Source organism: Emys orbicularis, chromosome 4 (genome assembly GCF_028017835.1).
Source record: "Emys orbicularis isolate rEmyOrb1 chromosome 4, rEmyOrb1.hap1, whole genome shotgun sequence".
In the NCBI taxonomy this organism is placed as follows: Eukaryota; Metazoa; Chordata; order Testudines; family Emydidae; genus Emys; species Emys orbicularis.
Genome location: NC_088686.1, coordinates 144,054,951 through 144,075,859, shown reverse-complemented (window position 1 = coordinate 144,075,859; position 20,909 = coordinate 144,054,951). Strand labels below are relative to the sequence as shown.

Sequence of the window (20,909 nt, the reverse complement as noted above, 5' to 3'; positions counted from 1 at the left end):
CAAACTTTTGCAGCTTGCTCCCACATCTCCTGAAATAAGCCATTCGTTCCGAAACACACTGGCTCTTTTCTTCTTCATTCACAGCCAGCACTATGGTGATAATGTAGTTAATGTCTCTAAAAGCAGGCAGGGATGCAAACACGGAGGTACAAAATAGAATTTTTCTCCCTCTAAATTCTAGCCTGAAACATATTGACATTTTGATTCTTATTATTCAGAAGGATTCATGGTAACTGAGGTGGTGTTGTCTAGGGAGCAGGTGGTGAGTCTCCTGGGTTTTATTTCTGTCACTGCCACTGACTTGCTGTGTGAGCCTAAGCAAGTCACTTAACCCTTCTCTGCCTCAGGTTTCTCTATCTGTAAGCAGAGATGTATTTAATGTTGTTAAATCACTTTGTGATCCTCAGACCCAAACACCAGGAGAAGTGCCAGATGTTCTTATTAGTAGTAGGAGGCGGATCTTACACTTAGCAAATGAGTTTGTAAAGAATTTCTGGATGAAACACTAAGTGCGTACAGGAAACACTTCAACCGTCACTGGAATACAGCCACTTCTGGGGTGGGAAAACAGCAACTGTTGAACAGTGCAGAGCAACAAAGGAAGAATGTCTGAAATGGCAGGGTGAAACGTAGGTAGGCAGGCATTCACATAAGCTAAGGTCAGGCATAACTTCAAAGGCAAATAAACTCTTCAGAAATTCTAGGTCAGGAGGTAAATTTAGTATAGTCCTAATATCACTGTGAGAAATGGCTCAGTTGCTGGCATAACTTTGTTGTAGACCTTATATTCCTTTATCTCATTACAGTACCAATGATCCACACTATTCCCCTGGTCAAATTCATATCTGAACCATCCCACGCTCCTCCCAGGCAGCAGGTTAAGCTCTATCTAGACATTAGAGGAGGCAAGTAAATGCTCAGCTGAGTAGCTTTGCTGCACACAGAGCACTCTCTCTTACCGCTCAATGATGCTGTTGTTGCTCTGGAGGTCATTCGCTACCAGTTTCATTTGCTCCCGAAGCTCCTTCATTCTGATAAAGACACAAACAAGCCTCTTAACACACATGCTGTTTTGCTAGTGGGAGAGTTTCCTGCAGAAGGAAAGTGGAAGTCCTCTTCTCTTCAGCAAGTCCTGACCCTCAGGTAGGAGAACAGTGTGTGCAAAAGTAAATGGCTTAACATAGCGAAGAACACAAGAGAAACGTTCCCCAGCAGGAGGTATAAGTAGGGCCCTACGAAATTCTTGGCCAGGAAAAACGCATCATGGACCGGGAAATCTGGTCTTGTATGCTTTTACCCTATACTATAGAGATTTCACGAGGGAGACCAGCATTTCTCAAACTGGGGGTCCTGACCCAAAAGAAGTTTGCGGGGGGTTGCAAGGTTATTTTAGGGGGGTTGCGGTATTGCCACCCTTACTTCTGCGCTGCCTTCAGAGCTGGGCAGCTGGAGAGGGACGGCTGTTGGCCAAGCGGCCAGCTCTGAAGGCAGCACCCGCCAGCAGCAGCGCAGAAGTAAGAGTGGCAATACCATACCATGCCATCCTTACTTCTGTGCTGCTGCTGGCGGTGGTTCTGCTTCAGAGCTGGGCTCCCGACCAGCAGTCGCTGCTCTCCAGCCACCCAGCTCTGAAGGCAGCGCCAGCAGCAGTGCAGAAGTAAGGGTAGCAGTTCCACAACCCCCCGTACAATAACCTTGCGACCCCCCTCCCCACAACTCCTTTTTGGGTCAGGCCCCCTACAATTACAGCACTGTGAAATTTCAGATTTAAATATCTGAAATCATGACATTTACGATTTTTAAAGTCATATGGCCGTGAAATTGACCAAAATGGGCCTTGAATTTGGTAGGGCCCTAGGTATAAGGCAGTCCTGTGAGTACCAAGCACAGAGCTCCCCTGCTCAGACACCCCCCCATTCTGAGTAGCAAGTAGCTATTCTGGAGTTTCCTGCATTGCTTCTGAGAGCCCAACTTGGCCTGCAGTCCCCTCCTCCCTCAACCCCTGTGCACCTGTGGGAGGGCTAGAAAGCTGGTTAACACTATCTGCTAGAGAACAAACAAGGTCTCCCTGCTCCTTCAAGTTCTCAAGCCTGCTCTGTTCTGATACCCACACCTAAAATCACCACCACACTTCATATTAAGGTTCCTTTTACGAACAGTTCACAAAGGGTTAACAGCGGTCTGAATGCACAGTTTATCAATTGTTGTAGAGTCCAACAGGCTGCTTACAGCCACAGCTTATAACCATCTATAAAGTCTTCTCCTGATGGACGCCAAACCATTTATAAACACAATGTCTAACATGATATTTGTTAACCCCTCAAACCGTTTATTAATGGAACCTTAATATAAAGTGGGACCATGAACTCTCACATGGCTGGTAGTGGTCCCTAGCCCAAGCCCAAACCAACCATAGCTTGGCTCTGGGGAAGTTTATGATTCAGGCCTATTCCTAGGCATAAGGGAACTCGTAATGGTGCACACAGCTTGAGTCCTTCTCATTGGTTCTGGACATGTTCCAGCTCCCTTCTCTCCTGTCACCCACCTGGACTCACCTAAGTACCATCTCCTGATCGACTAGATTCATGTAAATTGGTGGGGGTGCAGAAGAGACCTGGGCCAAATTTGGTTTCTCCCGCAGGATTCTCTGAGGTAATCTGTCCAAAGCCTGTGAAGGAGAAGGAAACTTTACAGCCTGCAAATGACATGCTATTTCCTATATTTAACTCTAGCATCTTTGATGCTTAGAGGTTTTAATAGCAAGGGGGTTTTAAACGCTGAAGTAGAGTGATGTGCAGATAACCAGGGCCATCACATAAACCTCTCCAGGGAAAGCAAAATAAAAATAGCAGATGGACCAGGGCACCTGTTATGTGTCTACATCATAAAGTACCAGAGAATGCATCCTAAAAACCACTAGGCAGCTCATCATGTTTATAACTGTTGCCACTTCCAGTTTATTACAGTCTAAAGTAACTACCGCTAGGCCGCTATTCACTTGAAAGAGGGGTGTTCATTGTTTCCTGTCCACTGGGCACCCAGGACCTGCCATTACATAACCTGTTCAGTTAAGAGATCAACACATCATACTCGACCATTAGTTACACAGAAATTTGGCAGGGTGTTAATGAAAGTCTCAATGAGGCAAAAAACCACAAGAGTCAGAAGAAGAAGTGTCACCCTCATGAGATTACAGATTGTATGTTGTAGCGTATAGGATACAGGCCCAGCACCTATACTCACTGGGATAATAACTTGTTAGCAGCGACTTAATTTGCTGCTAATTTTTTTTTTTTTTAAGACGTGTGAGCGTGTTGCAGACTAGTAGTCTGAACACAGGATTAGGAGCCAGGAATGAGTGCATTCTAACCCCACCGCCGACACCAACTCACTGTGTGACTTTGGGCAAGTCACTTGGGATCAAATTTTCAAAAGCACTTAAGTGCCACAAGACCCAAGGTCCCATTGACTTTTTGAAAGTGTTACCCACTTCACCTTGCTCTTCTGCAGGTTTTCCCCACCTATAAAATGAAGACTACTTAGTATCACAGGGGATTTGTGAGCACTTTGAAATTTACAAGTGCAAGATACTAGTTTGATTTAAAAAAAAAATCTACATTGTAGTATCCATCTTCTGAGCAGTGAGGGTTTTAGAATAAACACGGTACATTATGGAGGCACTCCTGGCATCCCATCATCTCCACATTACAAGCGGCTATAGAGTTGCTGAGTTTCTTCAAATGCTCTCTCATCTCCCAAACGTCCCTATTGAGAAAAAACAAACAAAACAAAACAAAAACTCCAGTCAAATATTTGGTAAGAATGAGAACTTTGATTTTTTTCCCCCTTCTGAAAACCATGCTGGATTTGGGTTAAAATCCTACAGGGAAGCAGATGAATGGCTCTTGGTGTCACACCCATGTTTTAATTACAGTCGTGCCTCTATTGTTCTTAGTCAAGGCTGTCCAAAGAGCACTAGCAGTAAACGAATGGGGAGAATGTACCCTGTGTGGAGGATGCACACACCTGGTGCCAAAATTCACTCTAAAAGGCTATTTAAATTTGTAATTAACAATGGCTGTTCTCCTTTCTCTGTGCCTGATCCAGTAGAAAGACTCCCTCTGTCTTCAATGGGCTTTAGATCAGGCCCTATGTGCTTAATTCCCACACAGACAATAATAAAGAAAATCGGCATTGCCTAAAAGTAACGACTGCACTTCTGTAGCATCCACGAGTCTCCAAGCAATACACTAAACCTTACTATGGGGAGGTCAACATTACAGCTGAGGAATCCAAAGCACAGAGAAGCGAAGTGACTTGCCTGAAGTCACACAGCACATTGGTGGCTGAGCTGGGAATAGCACCTTAGGGTGTGTCTACACCGCACATTAAACCAGGGCTCTGACTCAGGTTTGAGCCCAAGCCCTGCTTCCGTCCACACACAGATGAGTCTGACTTGGGTCAGCAAGCACTTACGACCTGGGTCCTAGGAACCCTACTAGGGGGGTGGGTCAGAGCCAGAGTCCTACCATGACTTGGGTTCAAGCCCTGTCATTTTGCAGTGTGGACTCCAGTCAAGCTGCAAACCCAAGTCAGAAGGGCTGCATAGTGCGCTATGGAGGCGTCAGCACAGCTGAGAGACCCAGCTCCAGCGACTGTAAAACCAGGTTAACAATGCAGTGTAGATGCTCAAACACAAGCTTGGAAACACCTAGTATACAAGCCTGGGTTCCACAGACCCAGTTTCATGAGGCAGTATAGACATACCCTTAGAGTCCTGATTTCTGGGTCCCTATTTTAGGGCCAAATATAGCTTACCCTATTCCTGTATTATTAGTAGCAGTTTTATGGTAAGGCGTAGAGGCCCCAGTCAAGGATCAGAGTTCTGTTACACTAGGCACTGTGCAGACAAGAAATTAGACCAGTCCCTGCCCCAAAGAGCTCAGATCACTCCCAGTCAGTGGGATCACTTGTTTGATCAGAACAATTAGCATTGAGTCACGAGACCCTCTCCAATGGAGCCCTCACACATCTGGGGTGGACAGAGCTCAATATTTGGTCAGAGCAACAGCTGCCACGTGCAGATTACCAACAGCGTCACTGGTGTGTTTCAGACCAAGAACCTGTCTACAATCTTGGGGGGACTCACCCTGTTGCCACCTGTGCTATGTGCCTGAGTGCAAAGGTGCCTCCCAGTGGACAGACGTGACGCAGATGAAACCCTCATCATTCTGGAAAGAGGTTGTAGGTTTGTTTTGGCTTTATTTTTGTTCTTTGAAAGTCAACAGTGCAATCCCCAGAAAAGACCCATCACACCACAGAACCCAACCCACTAAACAAGGACAAATCCAAAACAAGCCCATTAGAAATGAAGTGAAAGTAAAAAACAACTCTGACCTCAAAACTATAGAAATCAACCAGGAGAGAAAAGGAAAACAAGAGAAATCTTAAAACAAAAAAAACAAAAAACAAAAAAACCCCACTGCTCCCATGCAAATCCCACTTAAATCTAAATGAGACTAACATGTTGCAAAGGCCTCATACTGTCCCCTCTGCAAAGGGGTGAAGATCATCCTCAGAGAAAAAACTCCCACTGAAGTCAACAAGAGATTTAACTGCACAGGGAATGGGGACTCCAGGATTGCATCTATTATGATGTTCGAGAACTCCTTCCCCTACCACTGAAATGCAGCCACTTTTGGGGTACGGGATTGCAGCTAGTCAGAACTGCTGCACAGGATTAGAAAAGGGTAGGGAAGGAGGGCACCTCAAGAGGTTGTCTAATCCAGTGGTTCTCAACCAAGGGTACGTGTACCCGTGGGGGTAAACAGAGATCTTCCTGGGGTACATCAGCTCATCTAGATATTTGCCTAGTTTTACAACAGGCTACATAAAAAGCACTAGTGAAGTCGGTACAAACTAAAATTTCATACAGACCATGACTTGCTTATACTGCTCTATGTAATATACACTGAAATGTAAGTACAATATTTATACTCCAATTGATTTATTTTATAATTATATGGTAGCAATGAGAAAATAAGCCATTTTTCAGTACTAGTGGCTGTTACACTTTTGTATTTTTAGGTCTGATTTTTGTAAGCAACTAGTTAAGTGAGGTGAAACTCGGGGGTACGCAAGGCAAATCAGACTCCTGAAAAGGGTACAATAGTCTGGAAAGGCTGAGAGCTACTGTTCTAGTCTGTTTCTCCAAGGAGGTACTGTGTGCATCCTGCCCAACAGTGTGGGGGGAAGAAAGAAAATGGTAGCCAAAGACACCAAGGCAGATGCTTGCTCCTGAAAAAGATGTCCTAGGGCTTTTTGAGATCCACCTACAGGAGGTTTGAGCTTCACTACCAGGCTTGTCCTAAAAGTTCCCCCACACAGTAAATCTCACTGAACTCGATTCCACCTCAAACAGAGGGGCCAAACCACAAGCAAGTTCTAATGCTAACGGTTAGAGAAAATCATTCCCACCCACACCTAAAGCCTTGGGGAGAAGATGCTCCACTTTAAAAGCAACTTTGCAATAAAAACCCAACCTCGGCAACAGCCACAGCTAAGTAACTCCACTTTTTTTGCTGTGGTAAGTCACTGTGCAGCACTCAATCACCACAGGGCAATTTGCTCTTTGCTGTATTCCCCAAACACCATTTAACATAAAATCATTCTTTGTAAGTGGCTCTCTCTGTCTTAATAGCAGCCTCGTTGTAGTACACGGAACCCTCCCGTTGAGTGAACAAAGAAATCAGCCACTTGAAGGGAAGCTGAGGCAGTTTGGCACTGGGAGGGATGGTCGGCTGGATTTTTTATTTTAAAATGCTGCCATGTGTGTGTTCCCCAATACAGAGGTGTGAGGGGACAGTCAGGGAAATCACCCCCTTTTCTCTGCTCCCTCAACTCTGACTGGTCAGCATTTACCCAGCCAGGGAATTAATTTTCTCTTCCTCTTACCCACTTGTAACTTTTTCCTGTGCTCTGGGTTATTACTTAGACCCTGGTCAGCCAATTGGACAGAGCACTGGACTGGGACTCTGGAGGCCTGGGATCTGTTTCTGCCTCTGCCACTGCCCTGCTGGCTGACCTTGGGCAAGCCGCTTAACTGTTCCCAGGCCTTAGTTTCGCCATCTGTAAAAATGAGTATAGTGATATTACCCTCCTTTGTAAATGTGCTTTGAAACCTACTGATGAAAAATGCTACATAAAAGAGCTGGGTATTTATTATTACCCTGTAACGACTTACACACATGCTTAAGGCCTATTGACACCATAAATAGCCCCACTGATGTTACCTAGGCCCCTAGACGGTAAGCTCTTTCAGACAGGAAACAGGCTGTTATGTGAACGTACAGCACCTAACACAATGAGGCTCCGATCCCTGACTGGGGCCTCTAGGTGCTACTACAGTACAAATTAGCATAATAAAACATAGGCAATAGATTAGAACTAGAGGTGGATCCTCAAACCCCAGAGAGAAGCTTTGTCAGCCAAACCCAGACCCTGGCATCCAAGCAATCCAAAAGTTGAGGGGTCAGAATCTGAATCTAAATTCAGTCTTTCCCAGGGTTCAGGTTCTTTGGATTCAGACCATCACAGAAATAGATACAGGCTAGAACATGGATCCAGGATTCAGACTTGGGCTTGTCTCCGAATTACATCCGTCCACACTATTAGGAACATCACTGGCAGGGCCTCTCCGCCATGCTTCTTAATAAGCTCTTCTACAGAGCAACGGCTGAGCAATTCTTGGCACAGGATAAAAACACAAGACAGGCAGTAGCAGCCCTGGAGGATTTCTTACTAGCTTTGTGACTTATTACGATTTCCTCCCCAACCCCAACGGGAGGTACTAGTAATATATCTTGAACCAAGCCCCACCATTAGCGTAATGTTCGGAGACCTTTAGGAGCTACGAAAGGTTCTCGGAGGGATGACTACATATTAGTGTTCACAGGAATCACAGCCCCTGCACCATGGTGATCCCAACCCACGACTATGAACACAGAGGCTGCTCCCAAAGTACCAGCTCTGCTTACATGGAAAACTAGAACCCGGATACCTGGTGTAACACACAGGACACAGGTGAAGAAGAGAGCACGGCCATTACCTAGTTATGTTCCCATGGATGGCCAGCATAGCTTGATATTTCTGTACGCAGTCCTCCTGGAAAATCGACAAGACCTTTTTGGCCAAATGCCCTAAATTCATCCTGAAAAGATTGGGGGAGAGGAAAAAGAAAATGAGCATTATTTGGGTGGGATTCAGTACCATCGCTGAAGTAACATGAGCGCTGAGATGGTCTCCAGAAAGGAAAGGTGCCTTCTGAAGGCAAGGCAAATTCTGCTGTGGCGTAAAAACAAGTCCCAGGCAAAATTTTGTAGGGAGACTCTCTTTAATGGGAGATTTTCCAAAAGCATCTAAGAGATTTAGGAGCACAAGTCCTACTGAAAGCTATTAGGACGTGTGCTCCTAAATCCCACAGGTGCTTTTGAAAAATCTCCACCTTCAAGTTTAATGAGACAGTCCACAGTAACATTAGATCTGATAAAATATATAGGGGGTATAAACTCTGTTGTGTCAGGTGAACATTTAAGCATGTGATTAACGTTTTGCATCTGTTTAAGTCCCATTGGCTTCTGTTGGGTTTGGGGGAGATTTTAAAAAGAACAAGTGCCATTTAGATACCCAATTCCCACCGAAAGTTAAGCGTGTGGCTTAATTGCTTTCCTGAACAGGGGTCTTCACGCATAAGCCAGCCACTAATTGCTGGCGGGCAGTAACCTGCAGGCAGGTTGTTTCATCATTCTCCATGACTATTCGTTTTAATTTGTAATGTGATAGTGCCTCAAGGCCCCAGTCACGGATTGAGCCATTTTGCGTTAGGTGCTGTATACACATAATGAAGAGACAGTCTCTGCCCCAAAGAGCTTACAGGGTACATATATTTACACTATGGGGTTTCTTGCACTTTCTCCTAAAGCAGTTTGTAGTTCGGCTGGGAGGAAAGGGCTGGGATCGATAAACTGATTGACATGGAAGTCATTTACAGACCAGACATTCTTAGCATTAATAATCTGAGAACGTTTTGAGTCTCCTCAAAAGGCGACCAGAAATGCCAGACATTGAACGGCCCAGTTAACTATGGCCAGGCATTCAAGACCTTGGAACAATGGGTTATTTACTTACTTATCCAGCTTGTGTATTTGTTCCTCATTGTAGGCTAGCCCTAGAAAAGAGAAAGATACTTATTGGTCATGTGCCGGGAAAGAACATTGGGACCTTCCACATTCATACAGACTGATAAATGTACCTACATATACTCACAGCTGCTACACTATAGCAAGAGACCTCTTGAGGAAAAAACTACAGCTGAAATTTTCTAACGGTGTTCAAGTCAATGGTAGTTGGGTGCCTAACTCACCAACTTCAGCTACTTACGCGGACTCATCCGGGTCTTCTTGAATTGCTTGTATATGAGCTGCATCTTCTCGAGGCAGCACTCCATCTGCCGGATGCTGTGGAACCAGGACATGAGATGCGTTTTCTTTCCATCCAAATGTTCAGTTAAACCTCGTTTCAGATGAGGAGCTGGGTCTGCAGCAACCCATTTCCCTGTGAGTCGCACAGAGCGCAAAGCGGAGGCTGTGCCCCCGAGTGGATAGAGCACTGGACTGGGATTCAGGATAACTAGGGTTCTCTTCCCAGTTCTGCCACTGGCCTGCCGCATGACCCTGGGCACGTCCCCTCTCTATGCCTCAGTTTCGCCCTCTGTAAAATGGGGATAATTATACTGATCTCCTTTGTAAAGCCCTTTGAGATTGACAAATGGAAAGCTCTACACAAAGCTAGGTATTACTACTACCCCAGCAGGACTTTGAAATCTAGGTGGCTAAGACCAGCCCTGAGGCATTCACTTGTCTCCTCACACAATGAACCACCAACTCCCTCCTTGTTAGTACTGCTACTAGCCTTTACATCGGGGTGTCCAGGCATCTCACTAGACTTAAGCAGAGACATTCAAGATGTTAAGAAGGCTGCATCGACACTGAGCCTTGTGTGAAGTCTCCCAGCATTGCATCAGCTGCAGGCATGGCTCCCCCAGCAGGAGCCCTTGCATAGAAAGAGCACAAGCAGGTGCTTTTACCGCCATGTTGTTTAGCCCTGCTCCGAGTGGGATTAGACGACACACTGGTTAAAATACCAGTGTCCAGTCCACACCAAGGCTCCCACTGTTGCTAACAGAGGTGGGATGCACAAGTGGGAGATTTTAACTAAAAGCTCAGTGCAGGAAAGGCTCAAGAGAGCTTAAACCCCATCTCCTTCTGCGGCAGCCAGCCAGGAATTCATCAGCGGGCGAGGCCTGGCCAAAGAAGGCTGTCCTGCAACTCTTCCCACAGGAGACCAGGATCATGCAAATTCATCCTTAACACACACCTGTTATTGTGGTTGGTTGGTTCCGGTAGCGCCTGCAATGTTCTGAGGCATTTTCCAAGCAGAAAAGCAGCACAGTCCCTGCTCCCAGGGCTGCCCAGAGGATTCAGGGGGCCTGAGGCAAAGCAATTTCGGGGGCCCCTTCCATAAAAAAGCTGCAATACTATATTCTCATGGGGGCCCCTGTGGGGCCCGGGGCAAATTACCCCACTTGCCGCCCCCCCCCCTCTGGGCGGCCCTGCCTGCTCCAAAAGAGATTTCCCAATGGTGCCTATTGCAAGCTTCTTCTCCCCCACCCCCAGCTTGTATTAGCCCAGGGATTGTGATGGTGGGTAGCGGGACGGAGAGGAACGTAGCTCTGCCACCTCTGCCCATAGCAGATGGGTGCTGCCCCTTCCCTCCCAGGCTTGGGGAGAGCAGCTCCCACTCCTATTAGCTCAGCTGGTGCAGTGAGAACTCCCCTCCTGTTTCAATCTACTTTAACCCCTACGTATTGCACCTCTGAAATATTGTGCTTGTGCCAGGAGCAGGCTGCAAGCTCCCTGGAGCAGAGCCTGGGCATTTTTCATGGGTCCACTCCTCGGGCATTCAAATAAAAACAGAGCTGGCTGGTGTGGCATGGCATGGGTGGGGAGGCACTTAAACACCCTTGAGCTAAAGGGGAAATTGGGAGCCCACCAAGAAAACCTCAAACTGAGTCACAGAAGTGGGTGTATTTAGGAGCTGGTGCCCGAGACCACATTCTGCTTGTCAAACCTCCCCAGAGACTTGCTCTGCCAGCCTCACCTCCACCTACGCTGCTCCTCCCGTCTCCATTTAACCTCACCTTCACCTACTCCTCTGCTCCTTTAGGTTTGGCTTCCGGACAATTCCTCCCCCGACACCTCCTTCATTTTCTATAGCTGTCGATTCATTTGCACTGCTCCATTTGCCTGAGGCAACCTCCCCATCTCCTTCCAAAGGGGAGTCCCGTCCCTCCAAACTTCTCCTTCTCACCTAAGCTTATTATCGACATTCACCCATAACGGGCATTGTGACACTTGCCATGATGGACATTATAAAAATAAGCAGCATTCTAAATATAGCTTAGTTTAAACAGCAATGACCTGGAAACACAGAGGCTTCTGAGTGCAATCTCTTCTGGCTCCTGGGGAAAAGCTCAGGCTCTGGCTTTATTAATACCATAAGACAGTCCCTAGTACTCTAATCCAGGAAACTGGCATCCTCAATGCAAATGTTAGATAAGAATGATAAAGAGCATCCTTGAGATCAAATGCCACCAGAGACTATAGTACCTAACTGTATACACATTTATACACATGTTTCTCTAGAAGCTGGGACTGAATTGTTCTCATAGCAGAAAGTGAAACAAGTTCCAAATAAGTAGCCTGAAATGAAATCATGCTCCCTAGAATCACAGCTGGCCAACGCACATGCACCAAGAACATTACTAGAAGGTTACAGGCAGTATGGCCCAGTAGGTAGGGACTGGGCCTGGGAGTTGACAGTCAAAGAATCATAGAACCATGGGTTGGAAGGGACCGCAAGAGTCATCTAGTCTAATCCTGCATCTTGGCAGGGGGTTAGTTATGATGTGTTTGACAGTCCTGAGTTCTAATCCCAGTCCTGCCACTGACTCCATTTTCCCACTTATGAAAATGGGGATAATTATTAGAACAGACTGAAAAATGGGGGGGGGGGGGGAGAAATGCTGACATATTTGGTGCCAATTTTCCTAAGTTTTCCCATAACAATAATGATACGTTAAGAAAGTGCCTGGAGCTGTATGGATGAAAGGCGCTATAGTATGTCCAAAGTAGTAATATTAGTGCTAATAATGGTACAGCTATTACTACTTAAATATATAGTGCAAAATAAGGTGCCAAATATTGGCAGTGTACTGGAACTGTATATACGTATATACAGTACACCACTCATATTTGACATACAATTATCAATATCTTGCACTTAAATGCAAAGTAATATTAATATAAAACGTACTATTAACTGTGTACGCAAATATTGGTAGTGTACTGTAACTTATACATCAATATATGCACACACTATAAGTAGGTGTGTACAGCAATATACAGACAGTTGCATATGAAAATATATTAATGTTTTTCAACATTAAACAAAAGCTTATTCCACAAACCTATCTTCATGTGCCTGTTTCCTGTGCTTTACCAACTCAGACAAAAGAGAGTCCAATGTCCCTTTATGTTCGGAGATGCTGTGGGAACATCTGGTGAGGTCTTCAGTGACCTACAGTGGGAAAGAAAAGGTCCAGACCAGGGCTCTCCATTAATCAGAGAAGTTCCACATGGGCTTCTCAGCTCCTTCCCACATAACACCCATAGCTGGAGCTACATACTCACAGTCTGCAGCCTTGTTTTCACCTCAGCCAGATCCTTCAGCTCTGGACTACTGTTGCCTCCAGAAACAGAATCATACCTATTAGACACAGATCAAAGCTTTATTAAACCAGAGGCCGGATTCAGAGGGGCTTTTCCTGCTCTGGGCTAAGAGGGGCAGATAACACCTGGGCAAATGAAAACCCTCCTCTGAGGCTGGAAGTTTCAAAGGCATCTAGGAGATTTACAATCACAACTCCCATTGAAATGAATGGGAATCACACCTCTAAATCCCCCTAGGCAGCTCTCTCAGCAATAAAATAACCCAATCCCAAATAAACCATTTCCCACCCCTGAGGTGATAAAACAAAGATGCAAGAGCTAAATGACCAAGGGTGGGCTTGGATTTCACTGGAGCAGCAGTGACAGCAATGGATGTATTTAGTAGGATTGTCTGAGATTTCCCTGTAACTTGGTCTCTGATGGAAGTTCCACTAATGGAGCCTCTTAAATGGAAATAAAAGGCACATCAACATAAGGAGTGCGGTCGGGCCGGAGGCAGCACTCAGCAGAAATGCACTGTAATGGGTCTGAATCCGAGAGATTAGAGACAGAAGACGCACATCCATCCTCCAGAGCGAATGCAGAATTGTTCCTTATAGTAGATTCTACAGGGCTTTGTCCAAAAGGACAGGGATTCCACCCATTCCCTTGGGAGAACAATGTCTCGGTCTGACTGACCTCCCCCTGGGATTTAGGTTAATGCAGTGTAACTCTTAACGCGGTTTTCATTTTACCGAGCAACAAGGCTCTTTTTTTCCACTTGCATTCAGCTGAAGATTCCAGCACTGGTGTCTCCTTGAATTTACGCTATGACTTCATCTCTGTGGCTTATATAGGTTTGCTGTACCCTGTAATATTCAATCTGAAAAACCCCAGAGAGCAGCCAGACCACCAGGGACTAAAATCCAAGTTCTTATGAAAGTGGAGACTGATCATCCGGGGGCGGGGGGGGGGGGGGGGGGAAAGAGAGAAGGGTAACCATTCAGCTCAGACATTCCTGCACATTCCCCACGTACAAGGATTGCAGGAACATAACACTCACCAGCAACCCAGTTTACTCACAAGTCTCTTTCTCCACTGCCCCAATCATCTGGAGCACAATACCTACAGATAACCAGCAAGGGCTCCTGACAAGTTCCTCCTGCACAGAGCATTGCCTTGGTCACTTCACTTCAGGAATAAAAGTAATATCAAGCTCTTGTATGGCACTTTTTAATCAGTAGATCTCAACGCGTTTTATAATGGAGACCAGTGTCATTAGTTACTTTTTACAGATGGGGAAACTGAGGCAGAGAGAGAGGAAATGACTTGCCCAAGGTCACCAAAGGGCAGGAGGCAGGAATAGAAGCTGGGTCTCCTGAGTCCCAGCCCAGTGCTCTATCCAACAGGCTGCGCTGCCAAGCGCTGCCTCGAGTGGAGAGCTAGATCCAGTTCCTAGTGGACTGGTGTCCACCTCACCAAAACTGCCACCACAGGTTGAAGATCTCAGCACAGAGGACAAGGACTGAATGGGCCCTGGAAACAGAATGGGAAAGTGGCTCAGACGGTCAGGGTGAAGGTACTCTACACTGGTGGGGGGGAGCAGTGGGATACCGCACTGCTTACTTTCCATGCTGTACCAGCTCTGTGGATAATAAAGGGCCTCGGCCTCCTTGGCTGTCAGGGGAATTCTCTGCCTGGTGTTCCCCTCTGGATCCCTTGTTTGCACTTTGTGAGCTACATGCTCTGCTCTTGTTTTTGATTCTTTGTCTCCTGCAGTCAGTTAAGTTCTGGGTTCTGTGGCTGCGCACGTGGCCTTTGCTGTTACCCTGGTGAGTTCTACTCCCCATCCCAGGATTTAAATAGGCAGCACCAGATTCACCACAGAGACGTTAACGGAGCTCTACACATTTTTCTGTCACGCACAAGAGCAGCAGATGCCTCAATACAGAAGGTGGGAAACCTACATCGTCCCAAGTCCGGAGAAGAGAACATGGCCTTTGGATTTATATTAACCAAGAGTCCTATAACTGATGCCCCAGTCCAGTAGGTGTGGGCCACCAAAGAGGCCTCAGGTGGATTTTTCCAAAGCCCCAGTGTGAGTGAGGAGCACAAATCCCAGTGGCTTGCCGCTAGACTTGTGCTCCTGAGTCATGCAGGAGTTTTGGAAACTTTCCCTCTTAATCCCTAACGTTCTGAGAGCTGCAATAACTTCTCTTCAAGCACAAGGGCCTGTGCAGAGCCCCTATCGGACCAGCCCACGCGTGGGACAGACACAGCTCAGTGCCACGACCACATGTGCACAGCTGCAGAGCATCCTGCACTGGCGCCTGCATTACCCCTTGCTGCAGAAGTGACAGCAACAAAGCGATACTTACAACACGAAGGCCTTCAGCTCGGTTTGCTGCAAGCAGCTCAGCATTGAAACGGCCACTTCCCTTCTCTCCACAACACGGGAGCACTTGGCTTTCAGGCTCTCACTGCAAAGAGACAGGTTTGTCTGGAATCATCCAACTCCCCTCACCCAAGGGGTGCAATGCAGCTGAACTTTGAGTGTTTGCCAGTTTGCAAACCCACTTTGCCAGAAGCTGGGAACGAGCGACAGGGGATGGATCACTTGACGATTCCCTGTTCTGTTCATTCCCTCTGGGGCACCTGGCATTGGCCACTGTCGGAAGACAGGATACTGGGCTAGATGCCCCTTTGGTTTGACCCAGTAGGGCCGTTCTTATGTTCTTAACTTGCTTCCAACCACATCTGCCTCTCCCCACCCCTCAAGCCCCAGTCTTGTGCTTCAGGGTTTCCTTTGGGTGCTTGTAACCATGAACGGTAGAATATACACAGCTCTATCATTTACTCTGATCACCTGATATCGGGGGCTATAACATGAGAGAGTTCTTGCTCCAAAGAGCTTAGAGTCTAAACAGGCAAGACACTGTACTATGTGCATTAACACTGCTATATTTACCACCCTGGCCTGAACCGACCCATTGGTGTCAGACTGTGACGAGTGCTCAGCCACAGTGGGGACAAGGATTCCATCTGGAACACATGCTCTGAATGAAGCCCTCGGGTGTCTCTAATTCACACACATGCACGCACCCTTCTGCAGTTCAGAAGCAGAGAGACTATCCCCAAATTGTTTTATTTTTTTACATCTAACATTATACATGCACGCGCACACACACACACTTTCTCTCAATAGTATTGATCCAAACCACTGCAGCATATGCAGTGACACTGCAAGGTTTGGAGCACCGCTGTAGAATACTATTGGGGGATTGTCTGAGTAAGCGATCTGGTTCTCAAACACAAGATATTTCTATCAGCTACACAGAGAGAAAAGAAATCAAACAGTTCCGGCTGTTCTTTACACAGCACCAACAGGGTACACTGGCTGTCATGTACTTACATCACCCAGTAAAGACCTCTCAGAATAAATTCTTGACATTTCAAAAGTGACCGAGAGATCTTCAGTGTCTGGTGAACGGCACTCAGGACACCCTAGAAGGCAAAAGGGCACTGCCAATGACCACTCCTTCACTTGAGTGTGATTTCCAAAGCCTATTTCAATCTTGAGCTGAAATCCCCAACATACCTTTGCCATGCTGCAGTCAGCTAGGACATCAACCTTTGGGACAAACTTTGGAAACTCAAGTGATGCTGAAAACAAAGACACATCGTTCAGAGCCCTTTGTGGGTACATTTCCTATATCACCCGCTATACAGAGGGACCTCTGTGCTTCATGTTTGCTTCATTAACAGGGAATCTCTCATGGAGTTGCACTCTTGTGGATCAGCAGTGACATCTAGTGCCCACTTAGGCAAACCACGGGTATTACACCAGATATGGGGGGACATTTTCCAAATCTCCCATGTGACTTAGAAGTCCAAGTTCTACTTTCAAAAATGACTTAGGCTTCTAAGTCACATAGGAAATGTTTAAAATTTTACCCTACATCTTGGAAGTTGTACCATCAGCTCCTGTGCACAAAACCCAAGCAGGAATGTAACTGTCTGCCACTCTCATCTCAACCGATGTTTTATTATACAGACATCAACACAGAAAGCATCCTTCCCTGAAGGCTTTATGGGCACTTCTCTGTCTAATCTAATGGGAAGGGTAACCTTCTCCTCTCCAGCTCACATTGTGGGTCTCTGCAACACATTTTGCCCTGGAGTTCTGCACATGGAATAAAGAGAGGATATAAAGCAGAGAACTGCAGTGTGGATCCTAATACACAAAAGTACTTAGCAGGTAGAGAGCACTTTTGATCTCTCAAGTGAATTACAAATATTAACTAATTAATCCTCTTCATATCTGTAAGACATGGCTAAACAATTTACATTTTACAGATAGAGAATGAGAGGCAGAAAATTTTCACTCAAGCCCATAGAGGGAATCTGTGTCAGCTCTGGGATGAGAAGCTAGGAATTCCTTGCTCCTAGTCCTGCGCTCAGATCACTTGCCCACATCTCTGGGTTCAGCAGGGCAGAGCAGAGCTCAGACTTGATTAACTGATGGTAGCACCCGGATGTCTCAGCCAGGTCCTGGCCCCATTGAGCTAGGCACTCTACAGAGACATTGCAGGAGGTAGTTCCCACCCTAAAGAGTAATCTGAACAGACAAGACAGACAAAGGGTGGGAAAAGAGTATTATTATTACTCCCATTTTACAGATTGGGGACAGAGGCACAGAGAAGCTAAATGACTTCCCCATGGGCACACAGGAAATCTGTTTCAGAGATGAAAACTGAACCCAACCCAACCATGTCCAATGCCTTTAACCACAAAACCATCCCTTCCTCTCTGTTGAACTTTGCCCTAATAATTTACAGTTCTGCAGTGAGACTCCAGATGAAGTGACCAAGAGCCCTCTATCAGGAGGACATTGCAAGCGTGACCATATGCGTGCATACACAGATGGCGGAAACTAAACCCACTAGAAGAGCGCAAATGGCTGGACGGGAAGCAGAAGGCTCCATTTTACGAGATGACTGTACTCACGATCTCTGAATCTCACTCCCACGGGTTCCTCCGGTACACTGCTCAGCAAGGTCAGCGGGCTATTTTCTGTGGTTCTGGAGAAATTGTGAGCTTGCAGGCTGGGTTCCAATTGATACGGGTGACCTTCAAAAAAATATTCTTGATGGTGAGGGGCTATATTTGTCTGTGTGAAGACAGCTTCTAAAAATATGGTGGTACTGAAACAAAAAACAAACAAGGGAACGGAAGGGAAATAAAACATGAGGCTATCAGCAACCAAAATAATTTCACACACTAGCCAGTAGTTTCGCTATTATTCTGTCCACCCCCCCAATCCTACTCTTGAGTTTATCATTCACTAAAGGAAGCTCGGTTGGGATCCAGCAAAGCTTCCCGGCAGCATGCGGCATCAGACTTGTTTACACTGATATTTATTGTGGATTGCCATTGCCCTAGCATTCTGTCACCTGAATGCTTTAGCAGTCTGACCTAACTTCCAATGAAGTCAGGGGGAGACTTTCCTTTGACATCCATGGGTTTCGGATTATGCCCAATACGAGCAAAAAAAAAAAAAAAAAAAAAACCACTCAAGGATCACTTCTCCTCCAATGAAATGCAGCCTCCTGTGCAGTGGAGAGCAGCAGAGCAGGCATACAGGGGACAGCAATAAGCAACCCCTTCCAGCTGATACACTTCCCTGGGAAAGCGCAGCTCAGCATTAAACTGAACCGTCTGCTTTTCCCATTGGTTTTTCAGCCAGTTTGGCTGAGGTGCAAAGAGAACACGTGCCTCTCCCAGGTTCACACCGTAAACCTGCAGTGAAAATTTGGCCTGCGACTCAGGACTCCTGGATTCTTCTCCCAGATTTGCCAGGGGCTAAGCCGTGCTTACGTGTTGTAGGCATGGATGTAGACCCGGTGCATGGTAGCTTGCTGCAAGGAGAAGACGTGGACCACTATCCTGTGCAGGATGTCAGTGGTTTCAGCAAAAAACTGATCAAAGCCCCAGCATTTTTCCTGATCAACTTCCAGAATGTTAGCCAGAATGGGAATGAGCTGGCTCTTCAGCCCCCTGAAGCGAAGGAAAGGAAATGAAGATGTTTTATTATTTTGTTTATATATACATACACACACACACACATATACATACACACACACACATATACATACACACACACACATATACATACACACACACACACACACACACACACACACACACACTAAATAAAATAAAATAAAATAAAATAAAAAAAAAAAAATGAACAGAAGACAGTGCGTTCCAATGGATAGGATGCTGGACTGGGAATCAGGAGACCTGGGTTCTATTCCCAGCTTTGCCACTGACCTCTGTGTGACCTTGGGCAAGTCACTTCCCCTTTCTGTGCCTCTGTAAAATGGAGATACTACTAGACCTTCTTTTGTCAAGCGCCTTGAAATCTACAGATGAAAAGCATGTGCCCCAGGTTAAGCACCCATGCACTCTATGATCCTGATCCAACTCCCTTTGTAATCTTTCCAATCAACTTCAAACGGAATGGGACTGGGAATTATAAGGATGACACATCATCAAATTGTATGCCACTTACTCCCCATTTCATGGCATGGCCGAATAGCTTCCCTGACGAGCTCTCAGGAACGCATGGCCTACGCTTTGTCATCATTAAGGATACGTTCAGCTTTCCTTGACACAGCCCCATACAATATTCATCCAGCATCCATGGGCTTGTCACATGCATTTCTTCAGATGCTCCATTACAATTTAGCCCTCGCAAATGAATCAAACTCAGGACCCAGAGAGTTTGTTTTCCCAATATTCATTTCCCTGGGGATGTAACAGAGAATAAATAGATGGGTTCACAGGCTGTCAGGCAGGAAGAGACAGACTGAAAATAGATCTCTTTTGAATCCTTGAAGCCTCATCTTGATAGGATGGAAAGATTGGCGGGGGGGAGAGCGAGGGAAGGGTTTAAGAAATGAATGCCTTTTCTTTTAAGGTGAATTTAGGGCTGGCGAGAGGTGCTGGATTGACAGCCCTAGAGACTGAAACCCCTTCTTTAGCCACAGGAGAGGGATGGCACAGACAGCAGCAGCAGCTTAAGTGTAGAGCTGCTTGGGAATATTTTGACTAACTGGTTTTTCGCCCACTCGTTCAAGCCGAAGCTGTTTGCGAAACAGTGTCCATCTCTCAACTCAAAAAAAGGATCGGATTTTTTTTCCCCCCCAGAATGGTTGAAACCCCCTATTTCAACATTTTCAAAGTGAAAAGTTTTGTTCAAATCGAAAGGCCTTGTTCAAAACTGTAGTGAATTTAAACTAAAAAGAGTTTAAGTTGCAACCAGAACAAAAAGTTTTGATTGGCCCAAACGGAACTTTTTTTTTGGGGGGGGGGGGGGTTGGTTCATGCAAATTTTCTAGATTTCGACTCTTCTTCCCAGTTTAGGATGAGAAAAATTCTCGGTAACTTGAAAATTTTCACAGGATGGGAAAACCATTGCTCAGGTAAGCTTTAGTAAAGTGTTCACCTTGCCCCATCCATAGGTTTCAACTCTGACCTCAGGTGCCCAGATAGCACAGCAAGGGGCACAGTACAAGACCTGGAACAAAATAGACTTGGGAGGAGCAGGGATGGTTTTTACGGTACTGGTGTATTTTACAATGTGGACACTTGCCCACATTGGAAACGTCCTAATTCCCTGGCAGTATATTTCACACGGATTATCAGAAGGGTGTCGACAGAATTTTATTTCTTTAGTTTTCATCAGCTGTTTGAAGGCAATGCAGATACAAAGGGTGGCCTTTTGCTGCAGATGGACAGTGTCTTAGCACTGAAACTTCAGCTTCTGATGTCTCTGGGGAACTATGTAAAGAAACTCACTCATTGTACAAAAGAAGTAGAATTGGAATTAGGTGCTCGGCTCATTTTTCCTCCTCTCATGAACTGCCTCGTGCCATGCATAGGCAAGGCACCGAGGAGAGGAAGCGGGGGGGGGGGAGGGGTTATAAGTTACTATCACCTCAAAGCATGTTAAGAGAAAGGACACTGGGACAGAGGCTACAAAGTACTAGAAAGACTGCTCCAAAATGGAGCACCAGT

At 46.0% G+C, this 20,909-nt stretch overlaps 1 protein-coding gene across 1 annotated transcript in view; it reads right to left on the bottom strand.

Moving 5' to 3' along the window:
* Positions 1-955: 955 nt before the first annotated feature.
* IKBKE (inhibitor of nuclear factor kappa B kinase subunit epsilon) overlaps positions 956-20,909 on the bottom strand; it is a 30,718-nt gene continuing 10,764 nt past the window's right edge. Inside the window, exons 8-20 of the mRNA XM_065403716.1 lie at positions 18,705-18,884; positions 17,835-18,031; positions 16,426-16,490; positions 16,240-16,331; positions 15,206-15,307; positions 12,810-12,885; positions 12,587-12,696; positions 9,439-9,515; positions 9,187-9,226; positions 8,108-8,209; positions 3,669-3,765; positions 2,556-2,668; positions 956-1,031 (exon numbers count right to left, since the gene is read on the bottom strand). Of these exons, the coding sequence (XP_065259788.1) occupies positions 956-1,031; positions 2,556-2,668; positions 3,669-3,765; positions 8,108-8,209; positions 9,187-9,226; positions 9,439-9,515; positions 12,587-12,696; positions 12,810-12,885; positions 15,206-15,307; positions 16,240-16,331; positions 16,426-16,490; positions 17,835-18,031; positions 18,705-18,884 (1,327 nt within the window). The remainder of the gene's footprint in view (positions 1,032-2,555; positions 2,669-3,668; positions 3,766-8,107; positions 8,210-9,186; positions 9,227-9,438; positions 9,516-12,586; positions 12,697-12,809; positions 12,886-15,205; positions 15,308-16,239; positions 16,332-16,425; positions 16,491-17,834; positions 18,032-18,704; positions 18,885-20,909) is intronic.